General features: G+C 38.4%; 1 protein-coding gene across 1 annotated transcript in view; it reads left to right on the top strand.

Moving 5' to 3' along the window:
- Nucleotides 1–22,159, top strand: part of SCFD1 (sec1 family domain containing 1) — a 129,091-nt gene that overhangs the window by 71,564 nt on the left and 35,368 nt on the right. Inside the window, exons 15-18 of the mRNA XM_056133613.1 lie at nt 7,509–7,605; nt 12,233–12,303; nt 18,554–18,633; nt 21,391–21,453. Coding sequence (XP_055989588.1) covers nt 7,509–7,605; nt 12,233–12,303; nt 18,554–18,633; nt 21,391–21,453 — 311 coding nt within the window. The remainder of the gene's footprint in view (nt 1–7,508; nt 7,606–12,232; nt 12,304–18,553; nt 18,634–21,390; nt 21,454–22,159) is intronic.

Below are 22,159 nucleotides of genomic sequence, written 5' to 3'. Positions count from 1 at the left end.
AGTTTTGAGATGGACATCTTGTGCCTGATGTTAAAAGGAAACTTTAGTTTTCTGCTGTGAAATATGGTGGTAACCATAGATTTATCATAGGTGGCTTTTGCAATGTTCCAGTATGTTTCTCTGCTCCCATTTCATTGAAGAAATTTGTTTTTGATTGGGGCCCACACTGAGCAATGCTTAGGGGTTTCTTTGGCTCCGCACACAGGAATCACTCCTGACAGTGCTTGGGAGACCTTACTGAATGCTGAGGATTGAACCCAGGTCAGCCAGGCGTAGAGCAAGTGCCTTTATCTGCTATCACTCTCGCCCATCACTGAAAATCTTTATAATTAACATTAAATCTTGTCAAATTTTTTCTTTGTGTCTATTGATAGGATCATGTGTGAGGTTTTTTCCTTTAATTGATGCTGTGTATTAGTTTGTGGATGCTAAAGTATTTTTGCAAGTGGAAATGAATCCTACTTGATCAAGATTTTCAGTTTAATATTTTCTTGAATTGGTTTGTCAAGGTTTTGTTGATGATTTTTAATTTTATAATACTTTAATACCACCCCTCTCGGAGAGCCCGGCAAGCTACCGAGAGTATCTCGCCCATACGGCAGAGCCTGGCAAGCCACCCGTGATGTATTCGATATGCCAAACACAGTAACAACAAAAATCTCCAATGGAGATGTTACTGGGCCCGCTCGAGCAAATACCACATTCATGGATTTCAAATGGGAGTTTAAAAGAGGATATAACATTAAAATGTATTCATGACAGAAATTTGGGAATGGGTCACAACTGGCAGTTCTCAGAGGTTACTTCTAGCTCTGTGCTCAGGGTCACTCACAACAGTGCTGCGGGGCACCAGATGGGTGCCGGAGATTGAATCTGTGTCAACCACATGCAAGGCAACCATTTTACCCACTCTACTATCTCTCTGGTTCCCACGAGAACAATTTTATAAATATTCAAGATAAAGATCTAAGTTTATAGCCTTTTAGTTATTTTTCTTTAGTTACAACATTTTCAGTATCGAGTGGAAATATGTCAAACTTGTGTGTGTATGGAAATACAGTGCAGATCTACCTGCATGCAAGGCATGTGCTTTACAACTGAGCTACATCCTTATCTCAGGATTTCACATTCATCATATTCTTTACCTGTTATTGTTCTGTCCTATCTCTGCACAGAAATGAAGCATTGGAGTGAGTTTTTTTCAAAATTTCTTAGTCTCTCTGACAGATGCTCCAGAATGAATATTTTAGCCACCTATATACAGTGCTTGGCAAATAATTTTATGTATTACCTGGTTTTTGTGAAACATAATTTTTTATACTGGTAAACCAATAAAAGTTACCAGTACAAGATACAGCAAAATGAATACCTAAATAATTGAAAATACATGAGAATGCTATTTTGTTATATTAAGAAAGCTGTTGAATTTTGCAAAATCAGTTTGCAGAGCATAAGGCATACAGGATGAAGTTGTCGCAAGGAGTTTATACTCTAGTGACATACAGACATCGTAGTCTATTATAGCATTTTAAGAATGGAGAAACAGTTCAGCCAGATACAGCTCTGAAAGATAGGAACAAAATATGTGAAGATGAAGGAACCAGAAAGGCTTTGTCATCAATCAGTCACAGACTGAGGTGAGAGATGAAAATTGTTAACGAATAGTGAATAAGAGTCCAAGAGTAATTGGCACCTTTAGCTAGAAGGAAAGAGGTAGGGAACCTTCAATTGTAGAAAGAAAAAGGTAATTGCTTTTGTCTCCTCTATGGCTCATCTGACAAAATGTTCCAAGATAATGGATTTTCGAAAGGTAAACTATGTATATTGAACATCTCAGATGATTCTTAAGAGGTTTCCATTATGGTAAGGAGAATGACAAGTTTTAAAAGTGCCTCTCTTTGATGTTTTTCAACTCAGTAGGCTATTGCCAATCCAAAGGAAAAAAGTAACACAGAATATGAATATATATGTGTGTCTATATATTTATTTAATACAGATGTTAATACAGTACACAGACAAGTAGAAAACATAAACCACGTTGATTACTGATAACTCTGAAATTTGGAGAAAAATGGTAGAATTTTTCAAAAGTTAGTTTCTTGGTTCTTTTTTGTTTTTTTGTTTTTTGTTTTTCTTTTTTTGTGGTGGGGGTCACACTCGACAGTGTCAGGGCTTACTCCTGGCTCTGTGCTCAGGGATCACTCCTGGCAGGGATGGGGGGACAATTTGTGGTAGTATCAGGCATCAAAAATAAGTCAGCACATGTAGGGCAAGAGCCCTGCTTGCTGTACTATTGCTCCAGTCCTCCAAAGAAAGAACAAAGCAGTTTTTGTAAAGCTTATGACTCTGAGTTTATATTCAGTAGATATAGTTTCTACTCCATGTAATCTTTAGCTTTCTGTAATACTTCTATATGTGTCTATTCTTGTTATTGAATCCACCCAAAATGGATTTATTATGTTAGCCTTATTGTTTCATATTTTTTATTTTGTCTATTTTCTTATTATCCTATTGCATGTTCCTTTACACTTACTGCATAAAAATTTTGTTGTTGTAGTTGTTGTTGTTTGGGGGCCACACTTGAGCATTGTTCTAGTCTTACTCCTGGCTTTGTACTCCAGAATCATTCCTGACAGAGATCAGGGGACCACTGGGGTGCCGGGGATCAAACCCAGGTCAGCTGTGTGCAAGGCAAGTGCCTTGCCCACTGTACTATCTCTCTGGCCTCTGATTTTTGAGCTTACTATTTTTTTCTTATTTTAGTTAGTTGAGAAAGAACCTATAAGTTTTATGTCTCTGGCCAAAATAACCATTTGCCACATATACCACAGCGGCAGGGCGTTTGCCTTACAAGCAGTGAACATGGCCGACCCGAGTTCGATTCCTCCGCCCCTCTCGGAGAGCCCGGCAAGCTACCGAGAGTATCTCGCCCACTACCCATGACGTATTCAATATGCCAAGCACAGTAACAACAAATCTCACAATGGAGATGTTACTGGGCCCACTCGAGCTAATCGATGAACAATGGGAGAACTGTGACCTGTGACCTGTGTATTACCAAATTATGTGTATTACCAAAATAACACATATGTACTAATTGACAAATATGCTTTCTTTCATAAAGCATATACAAAGGAAGCAATAAATTGAGGAATATATAATTTTCCCTACTCTTTTCTGTGGTGTTCATTGAAGTCTGACCTGGATTTGAATCTCATCTTTCTGCTACTACTACTCTGGTAACCTTGATAAATTTGTGTGTGTGTGTGTGTGTGTGTGTGTGTGTGTGTGTGTGTGTGTGTGTGTTTCTGTTTCTTTAAAATGGGGTTAGCAATTCCAAACTCAAAGTAATATTTGGAGAATTAAACTAAATAGTCTAAGTTTATAGTTTTTTTTTTAACTCTGTTCTCTGGTACTGTTTAGTGTTACAGGCATATTATATGGGTTACTTGTATCTATTTTATGTTTAGAATTCTACAGGAGATTTGATTTGAGTAAGAGGAGTCTAAGGTCCTCTGTTTAAAAAAAAAAACACTTGAAAATCGTAGTTGTAAGTACATTACACATAGTAAATACTGAACAGATACAGTAATTTTTTCATGCATGTTACAAAATCTCTACTTTCTCTCCTGCATGTAGGAATCATTCACAGTCGGCAGGTTGAAATGCTAAGTTATTTTTATTTAACTCTTTATTCATGTACCATAGTATCATGCCATACAATTCACCTATATTTAAAGTATACATTTTAGTGGTTTTTTAGTATATAAAAAGTTGTGCAACCACAATTTTATTTTAGAACATTTTCATAGAGTCCAAAAGAAATTCTATACCTTGGCCAGAGAGATAGAAATGTGGTAGGAGCTTGCCTTGCATGTTCCTGACCTCATTTCAATCCCCAGTTTCAGGGACCCTGAGAACAAAATCAGGTATAGTCCCACAAGCACTGTAGGGTGTGCTCCCAAAAAACAAATTTATACCATTAACAATCAAACTGACTTGGTTTGGATTCCATTTTCATTGATTTTTAGGAGTTAAAATGGGAATGAACTTACGTATCAGAAAAACAAAATGAATCAAACGTCTGTACCTACATAAATCTGCAAGCCACTAATTCATGGAGGTATATACATTATGGCATCTTGTATAATTAATTTAGTAAATAGATGCAAAAACTTGTGTCCTGACATCTTTTTATTTCTGGAAGTTTATCTTCTATGACTTTTATAGATGACTACTTGAGCTAGTTGTTTTCCTCCTAGCTTAGAAATTCAATGAATACTTTAAATCAGTGGTTACTGTGAGCCAAATGCTATTAGATTCTTAGGGTAAAGTGATTATAATCAGGCATACTCTAAGGACTTCACAGTTTTCAAAGGGTGGCATGTAAACAGAGGATAGTAACATGTGGTGTTATCTTAGTTGTTATAGAGAAGGAGGAAGTCTTCCAGTGAAGGAGATTGAATCATTGGGGGTAGGAGGGTGGATAAAATGAAGAGTTTGATAGAGTTGCAGAGAAAATGTACCTAGAAGAATGAGTAGTATTTGTTGGACTAAGTGATGAATGGAGGAGGAATATTCTGAAAACTCTTAAGAGAATAACCCAAACCCGAATATAGAAGTATTAACAATGTATACACAGTAGAAAGTCAGTGATTTTACATTACCAGGGGAACTGAATTTAGGAAATAAAGATGAAATAGAAGGGGTTTGGTGAAGCAGATTGTGAGATTCTGAAACTCATTTTAACACTTTATCACGTTCCTTCTTACATTCCTACTGTATTCTACAGATAAGGAGCCTTTTTCAATCTACTATTCATGTAGCCTAGTTCCCACTACTATTATCTTAGCTTCCCAGTTTTTCCTTTTACTTTTTTCCCACTACTTTGTTTCTCATAATCAGTCTCATGTTAATTATCTGATACCCATCTCTTCCTTTCTATTCCTCCAGTTACTAGCATGGTGTTATTTCAATTTATTTTGTCCACTTTTTTACATTTTCCCATTTCACTACTTCAGATATCTCCTTTGATGTTCAGAGAAGCTATTTGGGGGGGGGGGGGGGGGGCTCATACCTGGCAATATACAGGGGTTGCTCCTGGCTTTGCACTCAGGAATTACTCCTGGTGGTGCTTGGGGGACCATATGGGATGCTGGAAATCTAACCCAGGTTGGCTGCTTGCAAGGCAAATGCCCTACCCGCTGTGCTATCGCTCCAGCCCCTCAGAGAAGCTTTTTACACTAGCAAAATTTTGTCAAGGTTATCGATTTTGAGACTGTGAAGGTTATAAATTTTCAGTAAAGAAGATTTTTATATGCTCTATATATTGAGGTAAAAGATGTTGAGGGGCTGGAGCGATAGCATAGAGGGTAGCAAAGCACGCATTTGCTCTGCACGCGGCTGACCCGGGTTCGAGTCCCAGCATCCCATATGGTCCCCCGAGCAGCACCAGGAGAGCCAGGACCAACCCCTGAGCATCACCGGGTGTGACCGAAAAAGCAAAAAAATAAATAAATAAACTTGAAAAAGAAAAAAAGATGTTGAGTGAAAATAAGGAAAAAAACAGTATCACTATCATTTTGCATAAGAAAACACAGGAATATCAAATATATATATATACATGAACATATATACATACACACACACACACACACACACACTTTTTTGTTTATATGTGCAAAGAGGAACAGAAATTATAGAAGTGATCACAGTAGCTGTTTGTAGGGCCAGGTAGAAATGGGACAAAGATGATGAGGTGAAGAGTGAGACTTTTCGGTATATGCCTTTTGATTGAATTCCTTCATTTTTTAATCAAATATCCATCTACTTAAAACTATGCTCTTGCCAAGCAACTGCAGCAGGGTGGGATTGAGTGAATCTTTATTTCCTCCTATATGAAATCACTCCTTAGTGATTCAGATCTCCCCTCTTACTGTGCCTTCCTATGATACCTTTAATAAGTGAATTCTACCATATATCCAATCACTCTAAAACTCATTTCAAGGTCTGGAGTATAGTTCAAGTGGTAGATTATATGCCTAGCTGCACAAGGCCCTGAGATTTATCTCTGGCATCTCATGATTCCAAGAGTACTACTGGGGTGGCCCTAATATTCCCTGAGCACCTACAGGACCAAACACTGCACTGCTAGATCACACATCACCAGGAGTGACTGGAGGGATGGGTACTTGATCATTGTATAACTGAAACGCAAGCACAAAAGTATGTAAGTCTACAACTGTACCTCATCGTGGCATTTCACTAATTAAAAAATAAATAAAATGCCTTGCTATCTGGGAAAAAAAAAGGAAATTTTAAAAACTAATACAGAATTCATCACTTCCTCTACAATGGTTAACTATTTCATTGTGTTTTCTTAGCATAGTGTGCTATTTGTGTTCCATGTCTGTATTTTAATTTTTTGTTAATAGCTTTAAGCATTTGAATTTAATGAATGGTTTCTTGACCTACTTAGTTAACACCTTCAGCTGAAAATGTTTCCGTCCTTCCTTCTCTACTTATTTTCTTTTTTTGGCATCTAAATATACTCGTGGCTACTTGATAATGTTGATAATAAAAATTTCATTTACTTTGTAGGATCCTACTTGATTAATTTTATTTGTATAAATAAAATTATAAATTTTGTATAAATAAAATCTTATCATCTCATTCCTACGTTGAACAAACTGGCAGGCTACCGAATGTAACCTGCCCACACGGCAGAGTCTGGCAAACTCCCCGTGGCGTACCCAATATGCCAAATACCAGTAACAATGAAGGCTCTCATTCTCCTAACTCTAAAAGAGCCTTGAATATGGCACTTTTTAAAAAAAAAATCTCAGGGCTAGGACGAAGGAGACGTTACTGGGGCCTGCTCGAGGCAATCGACGAATAACAGGATGGTATAATTTTAATTGACATTTTAAATTGAAAAGGTGTCATATGTTTTCCAAGTTTGACTTCTTTTTTATTATCTGAAATTTCAAAGTCTTAAATAGGAAAATTTATAAGGAAAAGCAAGTTTATTTTAAAATTGTTAAAAATAGTTAAACACATATTTCATTTAAGGTGAAATATTTAGATTAGCACACTAAAAAGTAAAAACATAACCACTTGACTTTAATTTGTAAGAAACATAATGTGAGCTAGTAAATCATGGCTCCTTAATAAAAAAATTAGAATTTAAAAAATGCAAAAAAAAAACCCATAATGTGATTTTCATGATAGTTAAGGTACTTTACATTGCATGGTAATGTAATAAGTGAGTCATGTGCTTTTCACCTTTCTGATATGTAACATGCAGGGTTAGTTTTGAATTTATAAATCAAAAGTGATATAATCTTATTATATTTTGTATATTATCATGAGTTAGAAATTTTTTAATAAATTCTGTTAAAAAATAAACATTTGCTTCTGAAATTTATCATAGAAGATAGAAATGTGTGTTGGGTTCTCTTAAGTATTTGTTCCTAAGTTATTCTAATCTAACATTTATTTTGAAACAGGCAAGAAAATTGGATGTGTATTTTGAATATGAAGAAAAAATAATGAGTAAAACTACTCTAGACAAATCTCTTCTAGATATAATATCAGACCCTGATGGTATGTACAATACATTTAAAGTTAACTTAAATTTCACATCTATTAAATTCAGCATATTCAATTTAAATAAAATCTGAATAGAAATTTCATTTTATGAGCTATTTTAAATGTTGAGAGAGAGAGAAAGGAGAAAGAGAGAGAGAGAGAGAGAGAGAGAGAGTGTGTGTGTAGTAAACTAATCCTTTTTTGTGGGGAGTCATACCCGGCAATGCTCAGGGATTACTCCTGACTTTGCACTCAGGAATTACTCCTCGTGGTGTTTGGGGGATCATGTGCGATGCCAGGGATTGAACCTGGGTAGGCTGCATACAATGCAAATACCACACCCACTATACTGTCGCTCTGGTCCCAGTGAAATAAAATAAGTTTTATTTAAAGAAACTCACTTACTCTCTTTCTGGATTCTCCAAAGTGGAAAATGTTTGGGGGATTCACTTTTAAAGAAATTCTGTAGTCCATTTATATTTATTTAAATAATTGTAAATTAACATTTCTTAAAACAACATAGAATATGTTATGTGTAGTTTCAATTACAATAATCATAAAATCTACATAGGTTTTTATCCTCTAAAATCCTCTTAAATGTATAGATTTGTTGAGCTTTTCAAAATAGTTTTTAATTCATGTCTCAGTTCTATTCAAGAATGGAGTAAAATAATGAGTTTTTCACTTTATGCTAAGTTGGAAATTAATTTTCAAAATTCCTAATTTTAATTAAGGGTTTTTATATAAGGGGCTGGAGTGATAGCACAGCAGGTAGGGCATTTGCCTTGCCTGCAGCCGACCGGGGTTCAATTCCCAGCATGCCATATGGTCCCCCGAGTACCACCAGGAATAATTCCTGAGTGCATGAGCCAGGAGTAACCCCTGCGCATTGCTGGGTGTGACCCAAAAAGCAAAAAAAAAAAAAAAAGTTTTTTTACATAAAAGCAAAATGTTGCTTACCATTTGAACAAGCTAAATTTTTCTGGTGCAAGCTTAGCATTTTAAAGCTGTTTGTACTTAGAGTGAAATGATGTCAAATGTATTTAAATCTGTCACTTCTGAGCTCTTAGTAAAGGTGAAGCAAATAAGGAAATAGTTTTTATAAAACTATCAGAACCTTTTATTTCCCCTTTTGGAAACTTTTTTTTTTCTAAAGACATTCATGGTCATGGTCCTCCTGTTGTTCATCTATTTGCTCAAGAAGGCCCAGTAACTTCTCCATCATGAGACTTGATGTTATTGTGTTTGGCATATTGAATACGGTCACGGGTAGCTTGCCAGGCTTTGCCGTGTGGGCAAGATACTCTCAGTAGCTTGCCAGGCTCTCCAAGAGGGGCGGAGGAATCGAACTCGGGTCGGCCATGTTGGCTGTGTGCAAGGCAAACGCCCTACCGCTCTGCTATCGCTCCAGCCCTCTAAAGACATTAAGAAGGAGAAAGTGAGGTTAACATCCATTCAGAAAAAGATGTTGGGATCTGCCCAGGATAAGAAGGGCACCCACATGTACATTGGAAGAAAGATTGTTGATTGAACATAAGGTTTTTGAACAAAACTTAAAGTAATTGAACAAAATTAAGGCAGGTGGAGCAAGGTGTCGAAATGTGGAAGCAGCTTTCAGACACAAAAATAAGCAGAGCTTACTCAAAACAGAGTGCCAGCATCAACACAGATGGGATGATAAGTATGGCCAAATATGTAGGTTTCAGAGCCCAGGGATGTCAGAAAACATCCCTGGGCTGGCAGCAGAGATAGGATATTTTACAGGCATTTATTAAAGAACTGTATCAGATAATATACAGTTGAGGTTCCTGTTATCAGAGAAAGAAGTTATAAATAACGAAAGGGAGAAAACTAGAAATCCTAAAATGCTGGATTGGAATTGGTGATGCAGGTATGAACTTAGTTTTTTACTATATATACATTAAATAGAAAAATAAATGTAAGTATATATATATATGTACAACTACAAATAGTTTTTGGAAGTTTCCTAGTTCAGCCAAGTTAAGCAGGACTAGTAGCAACTATGCCCCAATAGAAAAGAGTTTAGTTTGTAAATACTATTTCTTCAGGACTCAACTAGAGAAGTAATTTGATTCTAGGATTAATATAGAGGATGAAAGTATAAAATAAAATTGTTGTGTTAGAAAGCCAAAAAAGTATTCATAATATGATGGGACATGGCAATCTAGCCAGAAGTTAGCCTGAAGAGACTTCCAGTGGTCAGATTTGACCATTTGATTGTTAAAAGAAAGTTACTGGTTTTTTTTTTTCTAAGAAACTTTTTTCAAATTTATTCACCGTGAGAACAGTCACAAAGCCTTTCAGTTCAAGTCTCGTCAGTCATACAATGATCAAACACCCGTCCCTTCACCAGTGCACATTTTCCACCACCAAGAACCCCAGTATACCCCCCCCACCCCCACCCCCACCCCTCCACCCCCACCTGTGTGGCAGATTTCCACTTTACTCTCTCTCTCTACGTTGATCACATTCAATATTACGACAAAAGACCCAACATTATTATTTGGAATTTTCCCCAACATTCAGACCTGCCAAAAAGATATCACTAGATAATTTGTTTTCTATTGCTGATTATGAAGAGCATATGATGTCATGTGGCCACAATAGCAGCCACGCAAATTTGGATTTCTGATATTTTAATAAAAAACCTAGAGGGATTACCACCAAAAGCCCCTGAGTTCTGATTGGTTTGTGTGCCTCTGGGATCATGGTTGGTCGAAGCCAGAGGAAGCGTTTGAGGGTAGCAACCTGGAGCATTGTCATGGCGGGGAGCAGGGCCTATTCCACCCCCCATCCCACAAGGCCCCTCGTGCCTCGTCAATGCAATCTTATACCTGGCTGTTTATTAGGCTCTAACAGATGCAGGCCACTGTGCCGCCCGTTGCAAGGGGGGACAGGTGGAGGGACAGACACCCTTCTCCTCCCAGGGCGGCATAGCACCGTAGTTGAATGCACAGTTCAGATGCATTTTGGTTGGGCATTATATTTTGCTCAGATTTTCCCACCACCATTCAAGCCTTAAAACAAAGTTTAACAATAGATTATAGGTCAGAATGAAGTGGGGAAACTATGAGTCCATACACAAAGACTAGGTTACATTGAAATTGGACAAGATATTTACATGTTTGAATTAATATTAATTTTGCTAATTAATATTTTATGATTAGTAACAAAATACCAATTTTGAGAAAAACAAAGAGAGAAAAACTATATAATGAAAAGGCCTGATAGATTTTATAACTGACAGTCATGTATTTTTAGAAATAAAACACTGAAGTATATGACCCAGGAAGGTACAATACTGTATGTTTCATTTGGTTAGATTCTTGACAAAGTTCAGTAACCTGAATGTAATCAAGAAGAAAATGTCAGATAAAACTTAAGTCTGATAAAGTCTACAAAAGAAACTGCCCTGTAATTAAAGATATCAAGATGATGGGAAGTCAAGGAAAGGTTAAGGGAACTATTTTAAAAAGAAGACTAAAGAGACATATGGTTAAATACACATGATTCTGAAATGAATTATTTTTCCACAAAGGACCTTAATAAAGAATATCAGCACAATTAGAAATGGCATCTAAGAATTTAAGGTAATAATTGTATCCCTTATAATTTCCTGATTTTAATGGGTAAACTTTCAACAACTTTTACAAATGTTCAGGAAGAAAAATATATTTTGGGGTGGGGAAACCTCTGAAATATATTTAAAAGCTTTCTCTGAATTATATTAGATTAACTCAGTGAGGAAATACTGATTTTAAAATGATCACAAGGCTGAGAGATAGTACAGGATTTAAGGTTCTTGCCTTGTATGCAGCCCAACTTGGTTCTATTCCTGGCACCAGATATTCCCCCTGTATCTCTGGGAGTGACCTCCACACTGCCATGCATGACCCAAACTGTGCTCACCGCTCCCCCCCCCCCCCCCCCCCACACACACACACACAAACCATCACCACCACCGGAGAAAGAAATAGAATAGTCACAGCAGAAAAGAAGTATGTCTAAAGGAACCACACTGTAGCTATCGTTTCAATTTTAGTATATGTGCTGCTAAAGCAAGCACTTTTTTTTTTTGAGTCACACCCGGCGATGCTCAGGAGTTACTCCTGGCTTTGCGTTCAGGAATCACTCCTATCACTCCTGGCGGTGCTCAGAGGACCATATGGGCTGCTAGGAATCGAACCCGGGTCGGCCACATGCAAGGCAAACACCCTACCTGCTGTGCTATCACTCCAGCCCCTGCAGCTATACTCTTGAGTATTTTAAAGTGCTTGCCTTTTGAGTGCCTGTGACTGCCTGGTCCCACATGTGCAAACACAGTCCTGGCATTTCTAATGTTTGAGCCTGAAAGGCAAATGTCAACATTATTAATTATTTTGGAAGCAAATATGGAGACTCCTCTATATCCCATCCCTGTATACCCAGGATTTCATCTTCTTTCCGTGTTTGTATTTTATAATTTGAATTTGGTTCCAGTAATCTAGATCAGTTCAATTAAGAGTTATATTTTTCTTGTCACATTTATATATACTTTGAATTTTTATTTAGGTTTGTTCACTGTAAAACATAACCAGAATTATGCATGTTTTACTTTAAAAATCTACTTTCCCCCATGTAGCAGGAACTCCAGAAGATAAAATGAGACTGTTTCTTATCTATTACATAAGCACACAGCAAGCACCTTCTGAGGTATGTCCTCTGTATTTCAGTTACTTGGGGGGGGGGGGGGGGGGCAGGGGTTGTGAGTTTTTGTTTTAAAGTAGAAATAAAAATCACAGTGGTCTACTAACTACTTAAAAGTAATTTGGAACGAGTACTGGTGAAGGGAAAGGTATTTGATCTTTGTATGACCGAGACTTAAACCTGAAAACTTTGTAACTTTTTCCACAGTGAATCAATAAATAAATATAAGAAGAAAAAATAAATAAAATTATGAGAAAAAAAAAAGTAAGGTGGAGTTCATGTCCAATTCAGTTAGCTAATCAGTGACTGAATAAATAGAAGTGCTCCTACATTAAAAAAATAATAATTTGGTAAGAATGGTTTTATTTAGTGCTCAAGAGTTTAATCAATATTTATTGTCTTGAAGAGAGCTGTCAACTCATTGGAAGTATAGCCACTTTCAAGTTGTTGGAATTTGAACTAAATTCAAGTGATTAAAATTCTTACTTTTGAATGGGGGACAGAGGATGAGTTCAGCTGGTTCAGTACTCTGCACTACAGTCTCCTGTACAACACCAGGAGTGACCCTCGAGCAGTAAACTCATGGATGTTAGACAAATACAACTGTACTTACTCCTCAGAACATTTTGTGGAAGCAATAATGAGAAAATTGGTTTGAAAAGTATAGGACACTTGTCATTCAATAATGAGTTTTGACCTCTATAGATGGGCATCCTCTGGACATGGAGAATATCATGAGTGAAATGAGTCAGAAGGAGAGGGACACATGTAGAATGACTGCATTCATTTATGGGATATAAATAAATTTTAAAAAAAACAGTATGAGAACAGTATTCAAGACCAGATAAAATAGGGGCCAGGGCTGGTCAGTGATTGGAAGCTTACCACAGGTGTGTGTGGGTGGGGGGATTAGGAAAGAGAAGGTACCAGTATGACACTAACAGAAGTGATAACTATGGACAAGAACTGAGTTTTCAAAGGAGGTAAACGGATATACATGATAACCTTTTCAGTATCTATATTGCAAACCATAATGCCCAAAAAAAAGAGAGTGAGAGTAAAAGGGGAGGAAGTGAGGGAGGGAGGGAGGGCGAAATAGAAAAGTGCCAAGTACCTGCCACAGAGATGGCAGGGGTGGAGTGGTGGCAAGCGGAAAATTGGGGACATTGATGGTGAGAAATGTACACTGGTGAAGGAATAGGTGTTGGAACATTATATAAGTGAAACCTAATCATGAACAACCTTGTAACTGTGAATCTCACTGTGCTTTAAGAGAGAGAGAGAGAGAGAGAGAGAGAGAGAGAGAGAGAGAGAGAGAGAGAGAAAGAAAGAAAGAAAGAAAGAAAGAAAGAAAGAAAGAAAGAAAGAAAGGGAAAGGAAAGGAAAGAAAGAAAGAAAGAAAGAAAGAAAGAAAGAAAGAAAGAAAGAAAGAAAGAAAGAAGAAAAGAAAAGAAAAGGGCATCCTGGTTCAGTTGTCTGTTTCAGTCTATGTCAAGCCAAATGATTTCACTCTATGCTTGTTCTTAGAAAAGCAGTCTCATTTTAGGAGTGGAGAAAAAAATAAAAATCAGGTTGTTGGACTGAGGGGTTATAAAATGTGCTTCATAGTTGATTTGGGTGATTATGTCAGAGATTACTTGATCACTTGACATCCCGTTACTCATCGATTTGCTCAAGCAGGCACCAGTAACGTCTCCATTCGTCTCTGTCGCATGTTAGTGTAGCCCAGTGGCATCTGCTCATTCTAGGAGCACGGAGAGCCTCAAACTGATCATTCAGGGTCTTCACGAAGAACTCTGACCATCTCGCAGGTGGGTGGCCACGCAGTCTCTTGATGTCCTGTGGAATCCAGTCTGTAACGTCTCTAGTCCAGCGGTCATCTCCAAATTTCATTACGTGTCCAGCCCATGTGATTTTCGACGCCTTGGCAAAACAGACAGCATCCGTGATTCTTGACCGTTAACAGAGGTCGGAGCTCCAGATTCTTTCTCTCATTTCAGTGAAACGTGATACTCCAAGCATAACTCTTTCGATTCCTCTTTGGGAGGCCCGAATAGCGTTGTCATCCTGTTTCCCTAGGGCCCAGGTCTCTGAGGCGTGTGTTAATGCAGGAAGAACAGTGGAATCAAAGAGATGTGCCCAGAGCTGGAGGTTCTTCATCCTCTTAGCCATTTCTTCGACGCTCTTGAAGGCGGTCCAAGCCATTCTCTTCCTCCTGCGCAACTTAGGTCCAGGTCATTCATCATGTTGACTTCTTGACCTAGGTACACATAACTGTTGCATTCGGAGATGGTCTTTCCATTGAGAGTGAATGGAACGTCAGGAACGAGACTTTTTCATAAACATTGTCTTAATGAGATTCAGCTATAGTCTGACCTTTCCACACTCAGGGTCAAAGTCAGCCAGCATTTATGCCACTTGGCTAATGTTTGGTGTTATTAGAACAATGTGATCAGCAAAGCGGCGGTGGTGTAGTTGGCAACCGTGTATCTTCACTCCCATTCCTTCCCATTCCAGTCATCACATGACATTCTCGAGGGTGGCACTGAAGAGTTTCGGTGAAATGGTTTCACCCTGCAAAACCCCTCTCTTGACATGGATGATCACTTCTTTGTAGAATGGTGAGATCCTGGTAGTGAATCTGTAATACAGCTCACGGAGGATCCTGATATATTGAGTTTGAATGCCCTAATTGACTGGGGCTTCAATGACCACTTCCGTCTCAACAGAATCAAAGGCCTTCTTTAAATTAATGAACGTTAGACAAAGCGGCATCTTGAACTCTCGAGAAACCTCACTGAGCTTGGTTATCATGTGGTTGTGGTCGATCGTGCTGAATCTTTTGCAGAACCCAGCTTGCTCGCATGGTTATCCTTCACCTAGTGTTCTGCCAATCCTATTTTAGATGACTCAAGTGAACAGCTTGTAGATGACAGACAATAGGCAGATCAGGCGATAGTTGCCAATGTCATGGATGTATCCTTTCTTGTACAGTAGTACAGTCCTGCTGGTTTTCCATTGGGACAGAACCTTGCATTCAGACAGTTAGCGTGTGAAGAGCCGAGCCAGTGTATTGATGAGTACTGATGGCAGGTTCTTCGGGTGTTCAGGTCTGACCTTGTCTGGCCAGGTGCTGTTCATTTCTTTACCAACAAAGTGGAGTGTCAGATTTTGGAAGGGAGAACATTGGGAATGACACATCTTCACTTAATCACTTAATCCCCGTTATTCATCGATTTACTCAAGCGGGTGCCAGTAACGTCTCCATTCATCCCGGTTGCGTGCTAGCGTAGCCCAATGGTATCTGTTCGTTCTAGGAACATGCAGAGCCTCAAACCGATCATTCAGGGTCTTGACAAAGAAGTCTGACCATCTTGTAGGTGGGCGTCCACGTGATCTTTTGATGTCCCGTGGAATCCAATCAGTAATGGCTCTAGTCCAGCGGTTGTCTGTAAACCTCATTACGTGTCCAGCCCATCTGATTTTTGATGTCTTGGCAAATGAGACAGCGTCACTGATTCTTGAGCGTTGATGAAGATCAGAACTCCGGATTCTATCCCTCATTTGAGTGAATCGTGATATTCCAAGCATAGCTCTTTCGATTCCTCTTTGAGAGACCCGAATAGTGTTCTCATCCTGTTTGCATAGGGCCCAGGTCTCTGAGGCATATGTTAATGCAGGAAGAACAGTGGAATCAAAGAGATGTGCTCGTAGCTGGAGGTTCTTTGTCCTTTTAGTTATTTCTTCAACGCTCTTGAAGGCATTCCAAGCTGCTCTCTTCCTCCTGCGCAACTCAGGTGCCAGGTTATTTATCATGTTGATTTCTCGACCTAGGTATATATAACTGTTGCATTCGGAGATGGTGGTTCCGTTGAGAGCGAATGGAGCGTCAGGAACAAGGCTGTTTCTCATAAACATTGTCTTCGTAAGATTCAGCTGTAGTCCGGCCTTTCCACATTCACGGTCAAAGTCCTTCAACATTTGTGCCGCTTGGCTAATGTTTGGTGTTATTAGAACGATGTCATCAGCAATAAATGTCATCCAGTAATAAATGGATCTCATTCCCCTAATAAATGACACATCTATCCTGCAGAATTTGGTATGTGGGCAGGGGGACGTGGCTATCAAAGAGATCTGAGTAGAAGTCATGGATAATCTTCTCCATTGCCCTTGTGGAAGATGTGATAGATCAATCAAGATGTCAGAGGGCAGTCATCTTGGTCTTGTAGTTGGCGAAGGACAGGTGGGCATTGTGAATGCTTTTCCTGGCTTCTGCCGCATCTACCAGCACTGCTGCTCTTCTCTCTTTGAGGTTTTCCTTTATCGCTTCTCTGTACTGCTTTTCGAGCTCAGACTTTCGATTGCGGTTGCCTGAGGCATGCGCCAAGCCTCCACTACCTCCACTACCCAGCCGCTGCCATGCTCCAAGATGCTTTCTGGAAGCTTGGTCCGAGACTCACGCACGAGTGAAGCCCCACAGAACAAGATCAGCGGAACTCTGAGACCTTGGACTGAAGGCTCAACAGACCTGGAGACAGAGATCCTCTGCCTGCTCCCACCAACAACAGGTGATGAAGGGATTAAAACCAGGAGCCCCACCCTACCTTGCCCTGTCTGCAACCCAGGGATTGGATTACACACAGAAGACCCATCCTACAGGTACCAGATAAATACCTCACTGGCAGACCTCCACTACCTCCACTACCTTTACTACCCAGCTGCCACCACGCTCCAGGACGCTTTCCGGACCAAAGCGGCCGCGCAACACATCATAAGACACTTAATACCCATCTTCCAGGATTGCTGAACCATATATGATAGGGTTCAAATATGGTTTAAACCATGGGAACACCTTAAAGGGCGATTAGAGGCCACCCCAAAAGTCTCAATCCCTCTCGGAGAGCCTGGCAAGCTACCAAGAGTATCTCGCCTGCACAGCAGAACCTGGCAAGGTATTTGTGGTGTATTCAATATGCCAAAACCAGTAAATACAATGGGTCTCATTTCCCTGACCCTGAAGGCGCCACCAATACAACAGCATTGAGAAGGATGTGGAAGGAGAGGCTGATAAAATCTCAAGGCCGAACTAGGCTGCCAAAACGAAGAAAGATCAAGTATGACATCATTGGTCTGACTGAGACCAGAAGGCATCAATCACATCACGCAGTTTTCGACACTGAAGAAGAACTGTTCCTCGGAACATGCAACAAAAGAGGCATCAGTAGTGTTGGTGTCCTTGTCAACACGAACTTGGCCATGAGCATTGATTCATTCGAATATCTTAGCAACCCAAATTGGACACTTGAATAGATATGGCTAACTGCCAGCAGTTGTCTATGCACCAACATCCAGTTATGATGAAGGAGAAATTGAGAAGTTCTACATGGAGCTGGAGAAGTTCTATAAAGAAGACCACACCTTCTACAAGATCACTGTTGGTGATTTTAATGCCAAGATAGGACCGAGAAGATCAGCCATAGAACTCCACATCGGGACCCATGGCCTAGAATGGAACGAACAGGGTGAGAGACTGAGTTCATCATGTCAACCAAGACCATCCATGGTAACTCACAGTTCCAGAAGGTCGAATCTAAATATTGGACATTGGAGTCTCCTGGTGGATGAAATTGACCACATCATATTCTATCAACGGTTTTTCCTGACCGATGTCGCTGTTGTCCCAAAATTCCAAACGGGTTCAGGCCACCGTCTCCATTGTGCAAAATTCTACTTCACGGAGCGGGGAGAAAGGGCTGCAAAGTTTAAGAAGAGAACTCCCAGAACAACCAACAACTGGGAGCTCTTTGGCACTATTGCAGCAACATGGGAAGATGTTGTCATTGACAACATTGGTGAGGAATATGATTGACTGGTTCAGCACCTCCATGATTGTGCGAGGAATGCCGAGAGAGATAGCCACAAAAAAAGCCTGTGTTCAAAAATTCTTGAGTTTATTCACCAACGTGGCTTGACGCATGCCTGAGGCAACCTCAATCAAGTGTCAGAGATGTAATATTATGTAATAATATGTAATAATGTAATATTATGTAATAATATGTAAGCTCTGATAATGTGATAATATATGTGATCTTTCTGAAACAAAGATCACATATATTGGGTATTCAAGTAAAACTCTACTTGGGTGCCTCAAATTTAAATTTATGCCTTAACTCTTTAACTTTTTGATTAATCAAATAATAAAAAATGATCTTCTCATGCATGAGAATAAAATTGTGTTGTATCATTCTTATTTTAGGCTGATTTGGAGCAATACAAAAAAGCTTTAACTGATGCAGGATGCAACCTTAACCCCTTACAATATATCAAACAATGGAAGTAAGTCTTCTTCTTTTATTCTTGTATTGAAAGAGTACATTGGAGGTCAAGTTCCCAAGAAAAGGGAATGTTATTGAGAAAATTGAACAGTGCCTCAGTATTTTTTGTTATTTAGTGACAAATATTTCTTATCTGGCCAATCCTTCCATAACTTAATATTGCATAAAAGAGTGGTGTCTTTTCTTCCTATTAGGTTTGTATTTCTTCTACTGAAAAGAAAGATTAAGAGACTGAAATATTTTTAGACAAATGTCTCAAAAAATACTAAAGAAAAGAGAAATGTAGATTAATATTAATTAAAGATTTAGAGAATATTTTCCATTGAGGTATGGTAAAGTTAATTGGTGCATTTATACTCTTTTTAGAAATACAAATTATCATACTTTTCCTAAGTAATGTAAAAAAGTTCAAAAACAACACTTTTAAAATCTGTAACTTGGGGCTGCAGCGATAGCACAGTGGGTAGGGTGTTTGCCTTGCACTCAGCTGACCCAGGTTCGATTCCCAGCATCCCATATGGTCCACCAAGCACTGCCAGGAGTGACTCCTGTGTGCAGAGCCAGGAGTAACCCCTGTGTGCAGAGCCAGGAGTAACCCCTGTGCATCGCCGGGTGTGACCCAAAATGCCAAGAAAAAAAAAAAACCTGTAACCTAGCACTTCTACATTTATTGCAAAGAAACAATATGAATTGTAATTGAATTGTAAAATATTGGAAGTAATTTTAATAATAAAATTTTGAAAACCAACACAAGTATGCAGTAATAGGATTAGTAAATGATTACATTTCCATAATATAGAACACAATTTAGTAAAAATTATGTTGCAGAAGGTTTGTTTAATTAGGAACTGTCTATTATACAGTGCAAACAGTTTACAACATTATTCAGTAATTTGCTTTATAACTAACTATACGATTTACTTTATCTTTGTGCCTTAGAGACTCTTCTCTTATAATTATCAGGAATATAATAGGAGGCAGTGGAAGACTCCTGCTCTCTTTGACTGTTCATTTTTTTAAGAGAACAAGCAATAAATACAATAATGTTAATATAAAATGCTATAGAGAAAATATTGATTGATAAGTTGTTGGGAGTGATAGTTACATTTGTTGAAGATACGAAGGAGAACTTCTGGGTGGTTGACTTTGAGCCAAAACTTAGGTGACATTTTTTACAATATGGTTCATTATTACCTAACAGCTTCTCTCTCCATTTATCTATACATGTGCACTATGTAATTGCCTGTGTAATTGCATACTTAAAATGACATGCACCCCTGAGTGTTTATAGTAGGTAACTTGAGTTGTCAAGCACAAAAAACTACGAATTCAATATGTTTTCCAATCTCAATTATATTTAAAAAAAATACAAAGCAAGAGAGAGAAAAAATATTTTTGAGGCACCTCCCAAACAGAATTCGGGGGCTCCAGGACTGCTCCCAGTGATATACATATGCAAGGCATGAGCTCCAGATTACTGAGCTGTCTACCCAGCCCACAAAAATAATTTTAAAATGCCCAAGTGCTGTCTTTCTTGCCTAACCTTCAGGAATTCCATAGTTTAAAGAAATTCAGAAAGAAAGAACACTCAGAAAGTTTTAAAAATAGATTAGGATATTGATATTTAGTACAAAAGTATGTGTTACAGGGATGGAGCAATTGTACAGTGGGTATGGTGTTTGCTTTGCATGCAGCCAACCTAGGTTCGATCTCTGGCACCCCATATGGTCCCCCAAGCACCACCAGGAGTAATTTCTGAGTATAGAGCCAGGAGTAACCTCTGAGCATCATCGGGTATGGCGCAAAAAGCAAATTAAATAAATGCATAAATAGATAAATAAATGTGTTGCAGAATGTAGCTAGAGCCATTAAGATATGGGGGACTAGTGGAGAGATAGTACAGTGGATAAAGTGCTTGCCTTGCCTGTGGCTTACCTGTGTTCAATCCCTGCCACCACATACAGTCCTACGATCTCTACCAGGAATCCCTGAGTAGGCCCTGAGTAGGCCCTGAGTACCTCTGGGTGTGGCCCGCAAACAAGCAAAATCATTGGCTAGTAGAATTAGTATGATGTTAATGAAGGAAGTATATTTGAACTAAATCCTGAAAAGTACCATGCCTGTTGGAGAAGTATTTATATCCCTGAAAATACCATGAGCAGAGGCATGTATCTGGGGATGAATATGGACTTTAAAGAACAACAGGGACTTAAGCTCATTCAGTACCTAGTTGTTCTTTTAAGGCAGCAAGTTTCTGTTTCGGGTAAATGGTCAGGTAAGTGATCAAATAAGTAAAGACAATTTATACATTTGGAAAATTGGTACGTATTTTTTATTTTGGTTTGGTTTGTCTTGGGGGGCCATAACCAGTGGTGCTCACGGATTAGTTCTATTAGTGCACCTGGTTGTGCACTAAGGAATTACCCCTGGCAGTGCTCAAGGCACCATGTGGGATGCCAGGAAGTACCCTACTAACTCTACTACCTTTCCAGCCCTTGCATTTGTGTTTTTAAAGAAGCTCAGTGTTTCACTCCTAATTATGCTGTACTTGAAGTTTATTTTGTAACTGTAAAAATTATTTAAATAACTATTTATGTCATTGGTTCCGTGTTAATTGTACTTAAACATTTTATGAGTTGAAAACTATCTCTTCAGAAATCCTTTCTGCATACTAAAAGTTATAGTCAATAGATACTTTAATGTGATACTGAAAGTTAACTCTAATAGTCAACTTTCATATAAAATTCTTTTTTCATAGGGCTTTTGCCAAAATGGCCTCAGCTCCCACCAGCTACGGCAACGCTACCACTAAATCAATGGGGTAAGTACTCCTAATAGTTCTGATTGAATAATTCTGATACTCCATATTATAATTAGACTTTATAACTTAAAATATGATGCATGATTCTTGAAAGAATATTTTCATTGTGATGTAAAATAAACATCAGTGTGCATTTGACATTTTTACTTGGAATTCTAATTTTAAACGGTGGAGAATATATTTTACATGTTACAAATTTTTGGTTTTGTTTGCTTCTTCATTATTAAAGCATTTTTTTTCATTTTCAGAACATATTGAATGTTAAAATGTTTTAAATCTATGCTTATAACAAGCTTAAATACTCAAGACTAGCTCTCTGATAGACCTAAACCAAATGATAAAGAAGTTCCTAGAATCAGAGATTATTTCTGACTCCAGAAAATCCCTAGTTTCTGCATGATTTTCAAAGTAATTCTGACTACTCTTTTTCTATGCCATATTAGTCTTACATTATTTCTAATTTTTTACAGCTTAGAACAAAAGGGTAAAAGAGGAAAACAGATTTACCTTATCTCCACCCTGAACTATTGTTTTAATGAAAGTTTCCAAAACCAGGCAGGGTCATGTAAGTGCTTGGCAAAACAAATCCAGTTGGTCTCACCTATAGATTGCATTGTGCTGTTCAGTACATTCAGATGCCTGAGGCTGGGAAACTGTCTCAGAAGTTTTCATTATAACAGAGATTACTTTCTCTAAATATAAGAAA

The sequence above is a fragment of the Sorex fumeus genome, unplaced genomic scaffold (assembly GCF_029834395.1).
Source record: "Sorex fumeus unplaced genomic scaffold, SorFum_2.1 ptg000098l, whole genome shotgun sequence".
NCBI lineage: Eukaryota > Metazoa > Chordata > Mammalia > Eulipotyphla > Soricidae > Sorex > Sorex fumeus.
The sequence above is the reverse complement of the archived record's forward strand: the minus strand, read 5'-3'. Positions and strand labels throughout refer to the sequence as shown.